Below are 17,886 nucleotides of genomic sequence, written 5' to 3' on the forward strand. Positions count from 1 at the left end.
TGCCATACGCTCTAGTTTTCCAGTCTGCTGCCCAGCCCAGGAGGTACCTTCTGATGATTTTCAGCAAGGTGGTATTTAAAAATAGGCCAGTACAATAAGGCCCACGGAAGGGCAGATGCTCAATGCTGCTTTACGAGTAGCTCATTTTTGCAGCCAAATCGCTAGTACCATAAATGGCCAGAAGAAAATGGCTAGGCTGGGGGAGCACTGCAAGAACCCCCTCCCCCCGGCTGAAAGCAGGGGGCGGCAAGGCTGCGTTTGCCCCAAGCTGAGGAAGGAGAGCGGGCAGGCTCCGAGGGTCCCAGCGGGAGAGGCTCGGGCTCTCTGCGCCTGTGCCCGCGGGGAGGGACGTTGCTGCAGGGCTGCGCCTCGGCGGGACTCCGGCAGGCGTGCGAGGAAAAGGGGCCTGCGGAAGGGGGGATTTTCCCGCAGGCAGCGAGTCGGGGCGCTACGGCTCGCCCGGCCCAGCTGTTACCCTTGCCGAGAGGTCGGGCGGCGGCCCGCGCTAGGGCGGCCGAGGCGAGGCAACCCCATCTCCCGTTAGGCGGCGGCTCAGGGGGAGGGACCTGGCTCTCGCGCGGCGGGCGCCCGCCTCAAAGGGGCAGAGCTGTGGGCGCCCCTCCCACTTCGCGCCGGCCCCCGCTCGGAGAGGAGAGCTGCTGGGCCGGGACCGCTTCGCGGCACCGCCGGTGAGTCCGGGCCTCCGCACCTCCCGCGTCATGTGGTCCCTTCCCCCCCCAGCCAATGGGCGGCCCGGCCCTAGCAGCAGGGGTTATAATTCGCGGCGCGTCATCACAGCCGCCTGCGGGGCGTTCCTCGGTCGCTGCCGTTTGAGTGCGCGGAGCAGCCGGGAGCGGGGCGCGCCGGCCTGGCGGCTCCGCACCATCCCCCTTCCCGCTCATGGGCGCGTAGGCAGCGCGGGAAGGGTCCCCAGAGCTGGCCAGGTGCGTGTCCACACAGCCCGGGGCCAGGGCGTGCGGCGGGCTGCGCGAGTGACCGGGCCGGGGGGCTGCGTCACTCCGCTGTGCCGCTCGTCCGGAGCCGGGCGGGGGCGGGGTGTGTGTGACGGGGACGGGTGGCGGGGCGACGCGCGCTGCCTCCCGGTGCTGCGGGGGAGGCTGATGTGCGGGGGCTGCTGTACGGTTATTCGCGCTTCATTCTCGAGGATGTGCGGCTGCTGCTAAGGCTGCTCACTGGCGGCACAAACCGCCTGTGCGTGTCTCGCCTGTCTCCCTTCAACGTTGGAGAGCGGCTGCTGCTCCTTTCTCCGCGCTCTCCTTGGTAACCTCTCTGCCTTGCTTTCCCTGGGCTGCTCCTGCTGCTTTGTGGATGTTGGCGGCTTCTTGTTGTGACAGGAGAATGTGTGTGTGTCCCGGGCCCAGGCGGATCGGTAGGTATCGCACTCATCCCTGCTGAGTAGCTGGGACTGGGGTCGGGTGGGAGTTATGGAAGGGATAGGGGTTCTCAGACTGGGGGCTGGGACCATTCCGGGCATGGGATTATTACATGGGGGGGTCTGGAGCTGTCAGCCTCCACCACAAACCCCACTTTGCCTCCAGCATTATTAATGGTGTTAAGTATGTAAAGAAGTGTTTTTAATTTAAAAGGTGGGTACACACAAGGGTTTGCTGTGTGAAAGGGGTCACTAGTACAAAAGTTTGAGAACCACTGCCTGCACGAGAGAAGGGCTAGCTGGCTCTTAATAGGGGCTGACACCTGACCAGCTAAAACTTCTGCCTGATGGTTCTCTCTCTCCCCAACATCCCTTCTCAATAGACTAGACTGATTCCTTTGTTTTCCGTAACAGCTTTGACTGGATTTTGAAACTGGCATGGGGTTGGTTTCATATCGTAAGATATGGGGGTTTCTGATGCAATTAATTAATCATTAGTACTTTTTAGGGAAGAACCAAGTTTTTTTTATGTAGCACCAAAATATGGTGACTTTTAGTATATTGACTAAAATGTTCCAGTGCCTTAAAAAGTTATAAAATTATATATTCATACCCATTACTGTAGTGATAAGCACGATTAAAAAATCCAGAATTTGCATAGCTATAAACATAATGTTTATAAAGCATTTATGGTCTGAAAAGTGTTATTTCCAGGCCATTTAAGCTCTGGATGCTCTTTTAAGGCAGGCTTGGCTCTAATCACTTGACAAGCTGACTAGTAATATTTCAAACTAATTTTGTCTTTGAGTTCTTCCTGTTTCTTTGTCTTGTACCAAATTTTCACTACTTGGTTCTTAAAATACTTGGTGTGGACCATCCTGAAAGTAGGCTGCGTAGCTGTGGTCTGAGGCCATGCTTTGTGTCAGTGTTTATAGGGATAACTGAGCAGACTTGTAGTAATTCTGTACCTTATCAGTGAATTCAGGACATCACTTACCCATTAGCTTTAATAAATCCTGGCTCATTATGCTAACATTAAAATAGGCTACTCATGCACGTGTCAGTATAGGTGTGATCTGCTGTAAAGCATTACAAGGCAAGGAAAAGCTTAAGTATGTTTGCTGTTACAAAAACAAAAAGGAAAAACATGGGCCTGCTCTCTCAGTGCTTTTCTCTTTTAATGTCACATCTTCTCTCTGTATGATTTCCCTGTGTTGTTGATGTGTGTGGAGTTTTTCAGCTGATACAGATAAGGTTTTCACTAACTTAACCTCTGGTGGCACTGCAGAGCCAATACTGCTGCAAAACATTATTTGTATTTTTGCTTCATCATGGATCAAACAACAAAAACTTAGCAGAGTTCTTTCTACAAAATTGCTAGAGTAGGGTGATTTGTGAAGCTGAACACAATTTGACTTTGAAATTAGCAATCATAAAATTTTGCACTAAACATCTGATGAAGAACAAATACATAACACCCAATATCCACCTTTCTGACCATAAGTATACCTAAAGAATCTATTGAGACTTTTTTTTGTCTTGCTAAAAAAGATGCTACGTGAACATGACACTCAAAAGTAATATGTATGTAGAACTTTCTGCATACTTCTGTAGTAGGAGGGACTATTAGAGTTAGCTAGCGAAGTGGTAATGGATTGCTTTGTGTGTGTGTGTGTTTTCTAGCCTGTCCTTTCCAACCTACTTGCCCAGGTCAAATTGGAAGCTTTCTTGGGCGAATGCCATCAACTTTGACAAGTTTATAAGCTTTCACTCTAATTTTAAAAATAAATAAATAAAGCAACCTAGACCATGTTATGGTCTAGTTATGAATTGTGTGTAAACCAGTGCAGTGCTTTTTTATTAAGTCTACAGACAAGTGTGTTTCAGTATGTCTGCTGAAGCTGGGGAAAGCTGGAAACAGCAGAAATGAAAAGTAACCAGTTTTTTGAATTTTCACAGCTGGCTTTAGGAGCCCCATAAGGTACAATAGAAACAGACAACAATTGAATCAGTTTTCACTGAGGCAGACACTAAGGCTGTTCACAGTGGATGAAGGTCCAAAAACAGAATTAGAAAAGGAGTAGAGTATCAGAGACACCACCACCATAGCTGTATACAGAAATTTGAAGGAGCGGTAGTGTAGTGAAGACCTTCACACCAACTTAGCATTGCAAGAGATGAGAAAATGACAGGGAATATTATCCCTTCTAAAGCTTGTGGGGGAGGGCAGCTTCAAATTTATCAGATGTCTGTTAGTTGGAGGCTGACCTAAATGATGGTCCCCTTGAGCCGAGTCTGGGGACAGCATGCTGGTAAGAATTTTATCACCTTGCCTTTTCAAAGTAGTCTGTGGTTGGAGAGAGCCCTGGCTGCTCTGCCGCACGTTCACTTAAGATTGGGGTGGCAGCCTATTGTTACTAAGAGGTATTGTCTTCAGCGTATTAGGTCTCTGGTAAAACTTTGGAGCTATGTCGCTGGGACCAGGATGAGTGGGAGAGACTGAAGCTAAAAAGAGGACGTGTGTGTGTGTGTTTCATTAAAAATACACAGACAGAGAGAGAGGAACTTTTTGAGGGGAAAATGGGAGGAGAGGAGAGTGTGGAGGGAGAGAAAGAAGAGGAAATGTGCTGATAACACATGAAGAAAAGGATACTGTGATCTTATAGGAAAAAAGAAAAAGTAGAATGAAACTGAGAAGTAATAGAGCTGATTGAATTGTAATCACCAAATGTTATATTGGTATTGGTATCTGTCAGTTTATTCAACAAATACTTGATTCATTATGTGACTACCTTTATAGCTGGGCAAATGTATTCTTTAATACTGTTGAAGTTAGTTGCATCACACAACTCTGATTAGTAACATTACTTCTTATGTACTGATTTTTAATTGTATGACTTTAGCAGGGACCATTATCTGGAGGGATGTGGTGGTGGTCAGAGCATCTTCAATCTAGCTTCTTCTTAGGGGAGATGTTCTTGAGTAATCTATTCAGTTGCTATGTAGAATACTTTTGCTTGATTCTTGATTCCTTTGTAGTAGATCTCCTGTCTTGAACTTTTCTAGCAAGAAGCCACTTTATTAATCTCAGGGTGGGGATTTGAAATCTGTCATCCTGTCCCTTTGCAAAGTTTGCAAATAAAAGCCTTAACTAAAAAAAAAAATCCCTTTTTAGTTTATAAGTGAGACTAGTTTTGTAATGAGGTGGGTTTTTTTGTTTTTTTATTTTTTATAAACACTAACATCTTATTCTGGACACTTTTTTTTTCCCCTGAGAATAAGACACTGGAACAAACTATAGTTTCTATTAATTGCAAATGTAGGTGCTCTCAAGTTGTTTCTGTAAGACAGAAGGCCATTATAAGACCTAATTTACAGGTATGAATCTCTTGGCTCATTAATGCTATAATCTTCTTGGTTTTCAAACTCTCAATTTAAGGGGGCATTCCTACAGTTAATAGAACTGTCAGTGCACATAACTTTGGGTAGGCTTCTCTAGAAGGTCTAATTTAGACAGGGGACTACCTCTATACAGTAACTCCTCACTTAACGTTGTAGTTATGTTCCTGAAAAATATGACTTTAAGCAAATCCAATTTCCCCATAAGAATTAATGTAAATGAGAAAGTTAGGATATATAATCTAATAACACACAGAGTATAAGTTTTAAACAAACAATTTAATACTAGTACACAGTGATGATGATTGTGAAGCTTGGTTGAGGTGGAGTCAGAGGGTGGGATATTTCCTAGGGAATACCTTACTGCAAAATGATGAACTAGCAATTGGTTGAGCCCTGAAGGGTTAATTCTCTCACTCTAAAAGGCAGCAGGAATGGAGGGAGGGGAGACAGCATCTGCAGACAGAGAGACACACCTGAGCAAGAGATGCACATTTCCCCTTTAAGTACACTGACTTGTTAATTAGATCAGCTTGCTGAGACACAACTGCTGCCAGCAAGCTCCCTCCCTCCCAAGCCCTGTCCTGTGTCCCCCTGCTCTATGGAAGATGGGGTAAGCGGGGTGCAGGAGCAGGGGGGAGAGGGACACTCTGACATTAGCCCCCCTCTTGCCCCTCCCCCCCACACAACAAGCAGGAGTCTTGGGGAGCAGCTCTAAGGCAGAGGGCGGGAGCAGCACATGGCAGTGGGGGAGGGACAGCTGCAGTTGCTAGCCTGCTGGGCATCTGCTGCACAGGGAACTTAAGAGAGTGGGGAGCTGATGGGAGAGCTGCCAGTCCACCCTGGTTCTAAGCCCCCACTAGCTAGCTGCAGTGGGTTGCCCTTTCTGCAAGCAGTGGACAAAGCAGGTGGCTGCCAAATGATGGTAGAGCATTGCACAACTTTAAACGAGCATGTTCCCTAATTGATCAGTAACGAAACAACGTTAACTGGGATAAGTTTAAGTGAGGAGTTACCGTACTGCTCCACAGTGTGTGCCTAAGGGCTGGTCTACACTGGGGAAGTGTGTGTGAGGGGGAATCTATCTAAGATACTTAGACTTCAGCTACGCAAAGAGCATAGCTGAAGTCTAAGTATTTTAGTTCAACTTACCTGGCCGTCCTCATGGCAGCAAGTCGACTGCCACAGCTTCCCCATTGACTCTGCTTACTCCTGTTGAGGTGGAGTATGGGCATCTATTCGGGGACTGATTTATTCCATCTAGATGAGACACGATAAATCGATCCCCGATAGATTGATTACTATCCGGCGAGTAGTGTGGATGTGGCCTATGTGTTGCTCTGTAACTCTCCCATGTGGACATTGTGGGCATAAACCTAAAGGTCTCACATTTGCACTAATGTTCCTTTCAAAGTCCAATAATTATTTTAGTAAGGAAGCTTCCAAACTAATCTAAACAGTTTAAGAATTTACTGGCAGGAGCCTCAACACTGGAGAGGCTTCCTATGTAGAAGAGGCTTTAGTTAATGTTCTCAAGACTTAATTCTATTTCTGTAGAAACTTCAAAGAGGACTACTTAGTGTGGACTTGGGACTCATAGAGTCAGTTTGCACCTGCAGCATCCACATGAATGAGTTAAAGCACAGCACTTGGGTGTGCACTGCTATTTGTGCCCTCCTTATTCCAAATTGCAGGGCAGTTTGAAGAATTTCAGAGCTGCTCCTTGTATCTGCCAGCATTGAGGCACTCTTCTCACCTCAGCACTTCTAACCTGGGATTAATTTTGCTCCTTTCACAGCATCTTATGGCTCCTGGTGGCCCAGGAAATGAGACTGTGAAATGAAAGCAGACTTCTAAGGATTGGCTTGCTAGCCTCCAATTTCTTTGTGAATTTATTTTGGCAACTCTCCTAACCATACAAGGATGGTACTCATTTAACTTCCTACCTTGTCTGGTACCAAAGACCAAAATATCTAAATCAAATATTTAAGTACAGTATAGTTCACATTGCTCCTGAACCAGATGATACACTTCTGCAAGCATTTTTTTACACTGTCTTTCCCTCTTCCCCTTCCCTAAAAGGTCTCCGGGTGTACAATTTCATCAACATTACAATTTTCTTCACTGTCTTGAAACACAAACTTATTTTGTTCTGTAGCTAAGCTTTCTATTATACAAATCTATGCTAAAGATAACTGCTTCACTAAACCTAGTAGTGTGTTGTTTTTCCCTCTTGTCTTTCAGCAATTCCTGTCAGAAGCTCCAGACTGCCATTATTCTCTGATGCCATGCCAGCACCAACTCAACTGTTTCCATTGATTCGTAACTGTGAGATTGGCAGGATATACAATACCGTGTGCTACTGCCATCACAAACATCTTTGTTGTTTGTCACCTCATTTGGCGCACAATCATTTGAGATGTGCACCTCAGAAGAAACTTGCAACGCTCTGTCCAAAAGAGAATTTTCATCAGTTTATCCATGCAAGGAGCTATGTTTCCACACCACAGAGATTTTACCTCACTCCTCCACAAGTCAACAGCATTCTGAAGGCAAATGAATACAGCTTTAAAGTCCCAGAATTTGATGGCAAAAATGTAAGTTCTATTCTTGGCTTTGATAGCAACCAGTTGCCTGCTAACGCTCCAATAGAAGACCGGAGGAGTGCGGCGACATGCTTACAAACAAGAGGAATGCTTCTAGGTGTATTTGATGGCCACGCAGGTTGTGCTTGTTCTCAGGCTGTCAGTGAAAGACTCTTCTACTACATTGCTGTCTCTTTGTTACCTCATGAGACTCTACTTGAAATAGAAAATGCAGTGGAGAGTGGCCGTGCCCTGTTGCCCATCCTACAGTGGCACAAGCATCCCAATGATTATTTTAGTAAGGAAGCTTCCAAACTATATTTCAATAGTTTAAGAACTTACTGGCAGGAGCTCATAGACCTCAACACTGGAGAGACTACTGATGTAAAAGAGGCTTTAATTAATGCTTTCAAGAGGCTTGATAATGATATTTCATTAGAAGCTCAAGTGGGAGATCCAAACTCTTTTCTCAATTACTTGGTACTGCGAGTGGCCTTTTCAGGAGCAACCGCCTGCGTGGCTCATGTAGATGGTGTTGATTTGCATATTGCTAATACTGGTGACAGCAGGGCAATGCTTGGTGTTCAAGAAGAAGATGGATCTTGGTCTGCAGTCACTCTGTCCTATGATCATAATGCACAGAATGAAAGTGAAATAGAACGAGTAAAACTGGAGCATCCAAAGTCTGAAGAGAAAAGTGTTGTGAAACAAGATAGGCTATTAGGCTTATTGATGCCTTTCAGAGCTTTTGGTGATGTGAAATTCAAATGGAGCATTGAACTTCAGAAGAGAGTTATAGAATCGGGACCAGATCAGTTGAATGACAATGAATATACCAAGTTTATCCCTCCTAACTATCACACTCCTCCATATCTCACAGCTGAGCCAGAGGTCATACATCATAAATTAAGGCCTCAGGATAAATTCCTGGTGTTGGCTACAGATGGCCTGTGGGAGACCATGCACAGGCAGGATGTGGTTAGAATTGTAGGAGAGTATCTCACTGGAGTTCACCACCAACAGCCAATAGCTGTTGGTGGTTATAAGGTAACTCTGGGACAGATGCACGGTCTTCTAACAGAAAGGAGAGCCAGAATCTCCTCTGTATTTAAAGATCAGAATGCAGCAACTCATCTGATACGTCATGCAGTGGGGAATAATGAGTTTGGTGCTGTCGATCATGAACGGCTGTCCAAGATGCTTAGTCTTCCTGAAGAGTTGGCTAGGATGTACAGAGATGACATTACAATTATTGTGGTGCAGTTCAACTCTCATATTGTAGGTGCATGTCAAAATGAGGATTTCTGAATTTTAAATGGATGTACAATTTACCAAAGTTGTCATAACAATGACTAGTCTGATCAGAAGACGAAAATATACTTTGGTGAGCAAACCAGAGTGTCTGCTTATAGGAATTAAAATGTGTGCAAGTACATTTCTCCCTCCATTGCCCAAAGTTTTATTAACTGTGGAAAGTGCTATTGAACTAAGTCTTCCAAGAAGATGGCACAACATGGAAAGAGGGACTTGAAACAAGTTTGCACTATTGAATCAATGAATGCTGCTAGAACAATATTTTGGGTTTCGTAGGGGTAGGTGAGAGGGAGGGATAGATTGTTTTGATTAGTCATGAAACAAAGCCTGCTTGTAAATATCTATATGGCTATCTTACTAGATAGATTGGAATCTTGCTGAATATCAGAACTTATAAAGAATGAATTTTTGTCTGCAAAGTAGATAGTTATTCTGCATGTATGTGTGGTGTTTTGACTTTTTTTCTCCCTAGGGGAAGGAAGGTGCTTTAAGTAATAGGAAACTAACTTGATAAACTCTTATCCTTGAGTTTTCCCAATTTTGCTTAGACAATGTCATTCTTCACTTAACATTCTAGGCAAATATAATATGTTTTTTTTTTTTTTTAACTTTCAAATGCAACTCTGTAAGCCATAATCAACCAGAACTTAAGATAACTTGGTTAAGCATATTGGGATCTCATAGTAACTTATACAAATGCAGTCTTAAATTCCCTCATGTTGACAGTCTTCTGCTTTTGGGGGGGGATTTTTTTGCACAACTTTAAGGGCAATAATATCTTTCTGTCATCACTGAAAAATCAACTGCATAAGAAAATTCCATTATGGAAGACTTCAGCTTGCAGAATGAAACTATAACTCTGCCTTTTGCAAAACGTGAAAGTATTTTCAGTCAAAACTGTGATGCCTGTTCAAAAGGTCACATCCTTGGCAGGCAATACTACTGTCTGGTACCAAAAATCTCTAATCACATGATGAATTCTAATATGAACCTCTGAAGAGACTAGAAAATCACTGTTAGCTATTTGGTGGCTCAGTAAATTGGCACTCATGTTAACTTCTGTTGTGGTAGTTTCAGTTGGGTCACATGTACTGGATTATTTAAATATCAACATCAGGGGACATTCACTCATGTTTTGTATAGGTTAGTAAATTGAAAACATAAAGATTAAAAAAGCTTTTAAATAGGTGTACTAATAGAGAAAACTAACTGGCCTGCATGTTGTATGCATAACTATAGTTGCTTTCTTGGCATTACAACATCAATTACTGTAAATCCTTTGAAAGAACTCAATCAGTGAATGCATGTTCTCTTGCATCCACAATTTCATGATAGAAGAAAGTCTCTTAAATGTTTCTCTGTATTGTAATGACTGAATTGCAAAGTTAAAAGGAGATGATGTGGTATTTCAGACTAAATTTTATACAACTGTAACTACTGAACACATTACTAAAGTTGGCATAGAGGTCATCATATCACATTTTCAGTCCCTCTTTAACTTTTAATATCTAAATAAGCATAATATGAAACTGGGGGCTTTCTCAACTCAAATAGCATCAGTGGCCCTTTATACACTTAGTGGTAGTCCTTGAATTGAATAACTTATCATTCTGGCTCTTATTGTAGAAACTTTCTTGATTACATGTGTTCTCCTAGTAATTAGTTGTTGTGATCTTGTTTCTAGAGGCCCTGGAGCAGTTTTAGGTCACCATGTTCAGTATCTTCTATGTTGCATTATAATTATAAAAAAAAGTCAGGAAGGTATTTAACTCCCATTTGGAGTTCTCCATTATAACTAACTTAAGGAATCTTCTGAGTCCAATTAATGTTACATATGTTGTAAAAACATAGTTTCCTGTCTTGGTTGGTCATTAAGCTACTTGAGTTTTCCAATGGACATTAATACTACCAAGTAAGGTTACTACAATCACTGAACTTGTTTATAGTACACACTATTTTCATTGTATAAATGCTGTGCAGCCTTAACTGCCTGCAGCCTTAACAAAATATTCTGGTCTTCCCTCTGTGGGTAGAAGAAACTTGATCTTTACAGCAGAGCTTGCTTCATTTCCTTCCTCCCTGCCCCACCCCAAATTGAGGATGTTGTCTGGAATGTGAATGACAAACTGGACCTTGGAGGAGGAGAGAACAAATTATAATGTCCTAAACAAGTGTTGGTTGTTAGTCATCATTGGCTTTGTATGTTGCATATTAATGACTAAATGTCATTAGATAGGTCAGTATGTTCTTTTGTCCTCCCTTATGCTGTCTTTCGTTCCCTTACAAAATGTATTTAAGCTGTTACATTATTTAGACTTCATTATACTTTTCTACTGTTAAACATAATACATATATTGAAATGTTTAATGTATGGCTCTCAATAGGGGTTTGGTACAATCCTAGGTTTAACAAGTTAACACTGATCCTCTGTACAATATTCAGTTGTTAAAAAAAAAAAATCTTTCATACAGGATCAAATGAACCAGTATTTATATAGGGGCTGGAGATTTATTCAAAATGTATGCAGTGAATTGAAGCAGTAAACTGTACTTGTTGAATGCCATATGACATAATCTACAACAGTCTTCTAATAGACTTCAATAAAAAAAAATCAGTTATACAGACATCACTTGGTATAAGGTAACACTTTGTTCTGCAGCACACAAGGAACATTATTTCGCCTTTCTTCCCCTAAAAGCCTGGCTACAGGAGAGAGTTCTAACACATTATAGTACTACCAGAATTGAAGCTACATTCTGTAAGGCTTTGTACAACACTGTGTAGTGAGACAGTCCCTGCTCTGCAAATCTTATTCTAAATTGACAAGGTAGACAAAAGGTTGGGTAGGAAAACAGGAGTGCTGTGACTTCTTTGCCATGGTAATACACCAAGTTAGAGCCAGTTTGAGAATGCAGATCTTAACTCACAGCACTGGGCCTTGGCTACTAGACTATATGGCTGTCTTTAATTCTGATCCTAGCTACCCTGAAGCTTGTGTCTCTCCTGTACATATTATTACTCTGTATCCTGTATTGATCTTCCTATTAATCTTCATGGATGGTAAAGGGGTGAGCCTGGGTATGACCAGGCAAGAAGAAAGAGGAGGGTAACACCAACTATCAAGCTCAAACTGTTCTCTATTAAACTTGAGGCCTGCACCTTTTCTATTATGAATGACATCCAATGGACCATACTCAATCTGAAATAAGGAAATGAATGTGTCTAATATGCACAAATATCTGATACAATGGTATAAGTCAGTACTGTGGAACTCCCAAGTTTTTATCTGGTGTTGGGATTTAGAATGTAGAAGAGGATGGGAGTACTCCTGAGGGCATTCTGTACCAAAAACTAAAAATTCTGCACAAAAAAATATTTATTTTAAAATTCTGCAAATTTTATTTGTCAAATAAATGTGGAGGCTCTAGCATAGCCATGGGGAGCACAGTCCACTGGCTGCATAGAGGTGGGAGATAATTGTGCAGCTCCCCTCTACCCTTGGGACACAGACTCAGTGGTGAGGCTGTACCCAACCCTGGCACAGTGCAAGGACTAGGCCTGCCCCAGAAACACCCCAGGGCCCTGCCCCTCTGTGCCAGGTTCACCAGGTGTGGGTGGGTATGATCAGCAAGACAGGATGCAAGTGTGGAGGGACTTAGTTTGGAGGATCCAGGTGTGGGTTGAGAGGGTTCTGTGGGAGGCAATCTGTGTGCACAGAGCCTTGTTGGGGGGTTCTGGGTGCAATGGTAATGGGACTCTGCAGGGAAGTCCAGGTGAAGGTGGTTGAGGCTCAGCAGGTGGGTGTGGGAGGGATAGAGCTTGGCAGGGGGGTACAGGTGCTGGGGGAGTGGGGCTTGGTGGGGTGGAGTGGGGATTTGGGTGTGGGTGGCTTGGTGGGGTGGTCCAGCTGCACGGGCAGGGGGGCTCATTGTGGGGGGGGTGAGGGGGTCTGGATGCATGGGAGTTGGGTGGATGGGGGAGCAGCTGCCTGTACATGGATCCCTCCCCCTGCAGCAGTGGAGTGATGGATGCAGGAAGAGGGGGTAGAGTTTGCAGAGTTTCCTGCAGCTGGAGGAGAAATCTGAGGATGGGATTCACCTGGCCCCATCCTCCCCAGCCCAGCCGGGACTAGCGGCTGAGCCTCGTGCAGTTTAACAGCTACCAGCCAGGTATTCCCCATCCTGCCCCTTGCCCCATAGTGATTTACTGCTCTGTTAGCTTCCCTGGGCACCCAAAACATACTGCTGGGGGGAGGGGGAGCTTGCCTGACCACTCTTGTGGCTTCCCTTTGCTTCCCCATCAGAAAGTCATTTTTCTGCAGAGGAGCAAAGAAATCTGTGGGGAACATAAAGTCTGTGCATCCACAGTGGCCCAGAATTCCCCCAGGAGTAGATGGGAGGAACTATTTCTGAAGTCAGGTAGAACTAACTTCTTGCCTAAATTTTGTTTATAGTTGAAGTTAAGTGAAGACCTCATTTAAACTTAAGTGCTGTGAGAGAGAACACTGTTGTAGAATAGTAACTGATATTTGTTGAGGCACTCCTGCTTCCTAACTTGCCTAAAGCAATTCACAGTACCATTGCATTTTAATGCAAATATATACCCTTCCTATAGTTAGTCTTGCTGCAACCTAACCTTCATATGTGTGGTGTTTACTTCTAGCTAAGGTTCAGGTGGCCACATTCCTAACTACCTGGCTTCTATCAGGTATTCCTTGAGGGGGGAGGGATAGCTGAGTGGTTTGAGCATTGGCCTGCTAAACCTAGGGTTGTGAGTTCAGTCTTTGAGGGATCTGTTTAGGGACTGGGGCAAAAATCTGTCTGGGGATTGGTCCTGCTTTGAGCAGCAGGTTGGATTAGATGACCTCCTGAGGTCCCTTCCAACTCTGATATTCTGTGATCCCATAGTGCACTGCTTTATGCCTGAATCAGTTTACCTTTGTGTCTCCACCACCAGAGGGGGACCATCATCTTTACCAGACATAACCTCTGTTTAAATGCTGGCATGCAGGTATATGCGCTTCAATACCAGGTAGTGCTGAGTTAACACATTCAGTTGTATTCCCAGGATAACAGTGATGCTGCTGCCCCAACACTGCCTGCTTTGGCATGGATCCCTTTGCAGTTCCTGGTCTTGATTACCACCTACAGGGAGCTGCATATCCAGTCCTAGCTGGAGAGAAGAGTAACTGGAATGCAGTCATCTACAGGATGCTGTCAGAGCAAATGAAGATGAGTGGCTGCTCCCAGATCTTGTCCCAGTACTAAGTCAAAACAAAGGAACTTCTGCAGAAGTACTTGAAGACAAGGAACAAGAACAGGACCTCTGGTAGTACTCCTACTTGTCCATATTATGAGCAGCTTGACTGTTTCCACTCCCTCACCCCCAAAGAATGATGTGGTGGACATTTTTTCCCAGAAAGCAAACCAAACAGTGCAAGCACCCCAGGAAAGCATAGTAAGTGTCTTTAGACCTCACATATAGTATGGGGGTCTGAGCAGGCACACAGCTTTCCAGATAGCCAGGAACTGTAGGGCATGGTGAACTCAGACTGCATAAGAGTCCAAGTACAGCCACCCTGAAAATACCTCAAAGGGGACCTCTGCTAGTAAGTATTGTGCTGTATTATAATTAGCTGTACAGGGAGAGGGAATTTAAGCTTTTCTAGTTACAGTAATAACATAAGAAAGGCCATATTGGATCAGACCAATGATCCATCTAGCTAAGTATCCTGTCTTCTGAGAGTGTCCAGGTGCTTCAGAGGGAATGAAAAAACAGACAATTATTGAGTGATCACATCCAGCTTCTGACAGTCTGTCTCTGTGGTGTACCTGCTTTGCTTTTAATTGCAACCTCCCCACCCCCCAAAAAACTGGCATCCAGGCTGGAGTGTTAAAGCTATAAAGGCTTTCCCTCAAGTGCCCAATCCCCAGTCATCAGCCACCTGGACTGCCACATCCCATTCTTTCAGAGCTGCATGCTATTCACTACTTTCCCTCCTTGTCGATCATTGTTCCACCCATGTCAGCATCACAGTGCATGAAAACAACTCAAACACATTGCATGTTGTAGCAACAGACAAAAGCAGCAGTAAAAATGTATTTTGGGTCATAATACATTGCTACAAATGAGATTTTAGGTACAGTTAACTGTGAGGTAAATTGCCAAAATCAGGCTCCACAGGAATTCCAAAATGCATAGAGATTGCCAGGCATTTCTAATCACATCCTCAGCATCATTAAACTTTTTCAGAAACTTGGCTGAATGCAAACATTGGTTTATTTTGCTGTGCATGTTGGGCTGAGCTACAGGTGTCTATTGTCATGGGCATACATGTGTTAGTGTACCTGTAACCATTGATCTGGCCAGGCACTAGCACCATGCTTCATTCGCAATAAACAATCTGCTACTGTGTGTCCAGGAAGATTGAAGTGTTCTCCTACAGGTTTTTGTATATTGCCATTTCTAATATCTGACTTGTGTCCATTTATCTTTTTACATAGGGACTGTCCATTTTGGCCGATGTACATAGCAGAGGGACATTGCTGGCACATGATGGCATATATTACATTGATGGACGTGCAGGTGAATGAACAGGTGATGGTGTGGCTGATCTGGTTAGGTCCTGTGATGGTGTCGCTGGTGTAGATATGTGGGCAGAGTTGGCATTGAGGTTTGTTGCATGGATTGGTTCCTGAGTTAGAGTTACTATGGTGCGGTGTGTGGTTGCTGGTGAATAGTACTGCACACCTCCATGACAACACCCATAACTGTTGATCTACCAATACCACACTGATTAGTTACTGACCAGGAGCCACCGGGCATGGAGAACTTCCCAGTTGTGATGGCCACCTTTCTCCACACTGAGGGGAAAGCTCATGTTGGTGTTCTGCTGCTGCAGCTCCAGGGTGAGCTCTGCACAGAACTCTAGGAAAACAGTCGTCCACATCCTGAAGTTATGCAACTGCTGCTGGTTATCCCAGTTCTGTATCATTATCCTGTTCCCCCAGTCAGTGCAAGTTGACTGAGCCAAGAAGTAGTACTCTGCTGAGTAAAGCTGCAGAAGTAACTGCCCAACTTCATACTTCTGCCCCTCCTCCACCAGTAGGCATATTTCCATGGCATCCAAAACCCTCTGATCCAAATCCAGCCAGCTGCGTGTTTGCCAATATGTGCATCATCCTGTTTATTCTAATGACTATCATTATCACAGTGCTCAGCAGTATGTCATCCATGCTGCCTGACAGCAAATAAAAAATGGCGATAGCAAAATACAGATGAATTATGGAATACCAGGAGAGGAATTATGAGAGTTTTAGTTTGTCCCTAAGTCTCAGAATTCCTGTAGCTTCTGGTAGGCATTCTATAATGCAATGCAATATAATGGAAGAAAATCCCAGAATGCATAGAGGCAAGTGGTGGATCATTGTACCATGGGATATCTGCTCAGAATGCTGCATGGTTAATTCAGAGAAGCGCAGAGCTGTGTTGACACAGTGATTAACAAACTACCTTACATTAGTATAATAAAGAAGTGTGGGCCACACGTCAGTTCAATTAGTTAATTTGCTATATTTAGAGCAAACATACTAATCCAATTTAACATCCCATGTACACATGGTCTAAGCTAGTGCTTCTCAACCAAGGGTACACGTAAGCACATAAAAAGCACTAGCAAAGTCAGTACAAATGAAAATTTCATACAGATAATGGCTTGTTTATATTGTTTTATATACTATACACTGAAATGTAAGTACAATATTTAGATCCAATTTATTTTTTTTATAATATGGTAAAAATGAGAAAGTGAGCTATTTTTCAGTAATGGTGTGCTATCACACTTTTGTATTTTCATATCTGATTTTGTAAGCAAGTAGTTTTAAAGTGAGGTGAAACTTGGGGTATACAAGACAAATCAGACTCCTGAAAGGCGTGCAGTAGTCTGGAAAGGTTAAGAGCCACTGCTCTAAGTGAATCTGCCCAGACATCAGACAGTTTGTGTCCTCACTTTGGCTTTCAGGCATTTGCTTAGGCAAAAAAAGGAGGCCAAGCAAGGTCCATTCTAAATACCAGGCCTTTGAAGTGAAATAACATTTTCTCTCAGCAGTATTTTGCTTTTTTTTTTTTTTATGTTTAAAGTATTTTTAAATGTCTGGAAGACTAAGGGATCAGAGCTCTTTCATTATTATTATGCTAAAGGTTAGTCATGTTAATGGGGAATTGGAATAATCTTATTGGCTGCTACTTAACTCTTTTGAGCAGTTATCAGTTCCTCTTCTTTAAAGTTGGCTTGCTTAAAGGGAAGCATATTTTGGGATGAATTCATTCATCCTTTGAATTCTGCATTGAAGTCCATTCTTGTCTCTCACCCTTCTTTCTCCACAGCCCTATTTTCATTTTAAAACACCCAACTAACTGCCAAATGCTGAGCCTCCAAATTTTGGGATTGGTGCCAGGACAGAGTCGCTACTGTCACTCTCCAAGTTTTGTTTCTCATTCCGTGGGTAAAGCATGGTGGGTCTGAATTCTGTACGAGCCCCACTTCCTAGGAAACTACATCCTTTCTAATCTACTGCAAGGACATCTCTAGAGGTTCACTCTTAACCCAGGAAACTGGCTAGCCAGTATGTTCAGAGGTAAATTATTTATTCAGCACTGACAGCATGTTTCATTGCTGTGCAAACAAATCGTTATTGCCCCTCCCTGTAAGAGCTTGTACTCTAATTTTAATTATGTACACACATATATTGCAGTTGCAACTTTTTTCCCCACTGTTGTAAAATGCTAACGCTGATAGTACTTATTACACTCTTTAGTTTAACATTATTGATGATTTTTAATTTTTCTGTTATAGAAAACTTTCCCAATGGATGAAGTAGTGTATGTTCTCTTTCCACCCCTCTTCTATCCCACCAGGCTCTTATCAGGTGATATGTAAATTAGAATTGTCAATAAACAACATTGTCTTATTATAAAAACTGCTAATCTTAACTACTGGCTTATAGAAGCCAAAGTTTGAAACTAGTTCCTGATCTCTTTAAACAATGATGAAAATTACCTTCCTCCTTGGCATGCATAGATTCTTTTTTTAAAACATCTCAATTTTAAAATGTCTTTGTTTTGCATTACATTAATGGAAAGTGGATGATGCTGTGTGTTTTGGGCTCTTTTAAATGCTTTGTTGGTCCAGGTGCT

General features: G+C 43.2%; 1 protein-coding gene across 4 annotated transcripts; it reads left to right on the forward strand.

Moving 5' to 3' along the window:
• Positions 1-661: 661 nt before the first annotated feature.
• PDP1 (pyruvate dehydrogenase phosphatase catalytic subunit 1) lies at positions 662-11,315 on the forward strand. 4 transcript variants are annotated; one of them, XM_050940976.1, is made up of 2 exons: positions 662-689; positions 7,037-11,315. In XM_050940976.1, exon 2 carries the CDS (start codon positions 7,081-7,083, stop codon positions 8,683-8,685), a length of 1,605 nt encoding a protein of 534 aa, XP_050796933.1. In that variant the 5' UTR covers positions 662-689; positions 7,037-7,080; the 3' UTR covers positions 8,686-11,315. The 4 variants fall into 4 exon arrangements, with proteins under 4 accessions (XP_050796933.1, XP_050796935.1, XP_050796936.1 ...); XM_050940978.1 differs by lacking the exon at positions 662-689 and adding an exon at positions 775-944 and having other exon boundaries at positions 7,009-11,315; XM_050940979.1 differs by lacking the exon at positions 662-689 and adding an exon at positions 780-944.
• The last annotated feature ends 6,571 nt before the right edge of the window (positions 11,316-17,886 follow it).

Source organism: Gopherus flavomarginatus, chromosome 2 (assembly GCF_025201925.1).
Source record: "Gopherus flavomarginatus isolate rGopFla2 chromosome 2, rGopFla2.mat.asm, whole genome shotgun sequence".
NCBI classification, from domain to species: domain Eukaryota; kingdom Metazoa; phylum Chordata; order Testudines; family Testudinidae; genus Gopherus; species Gopherus flavomarginatus.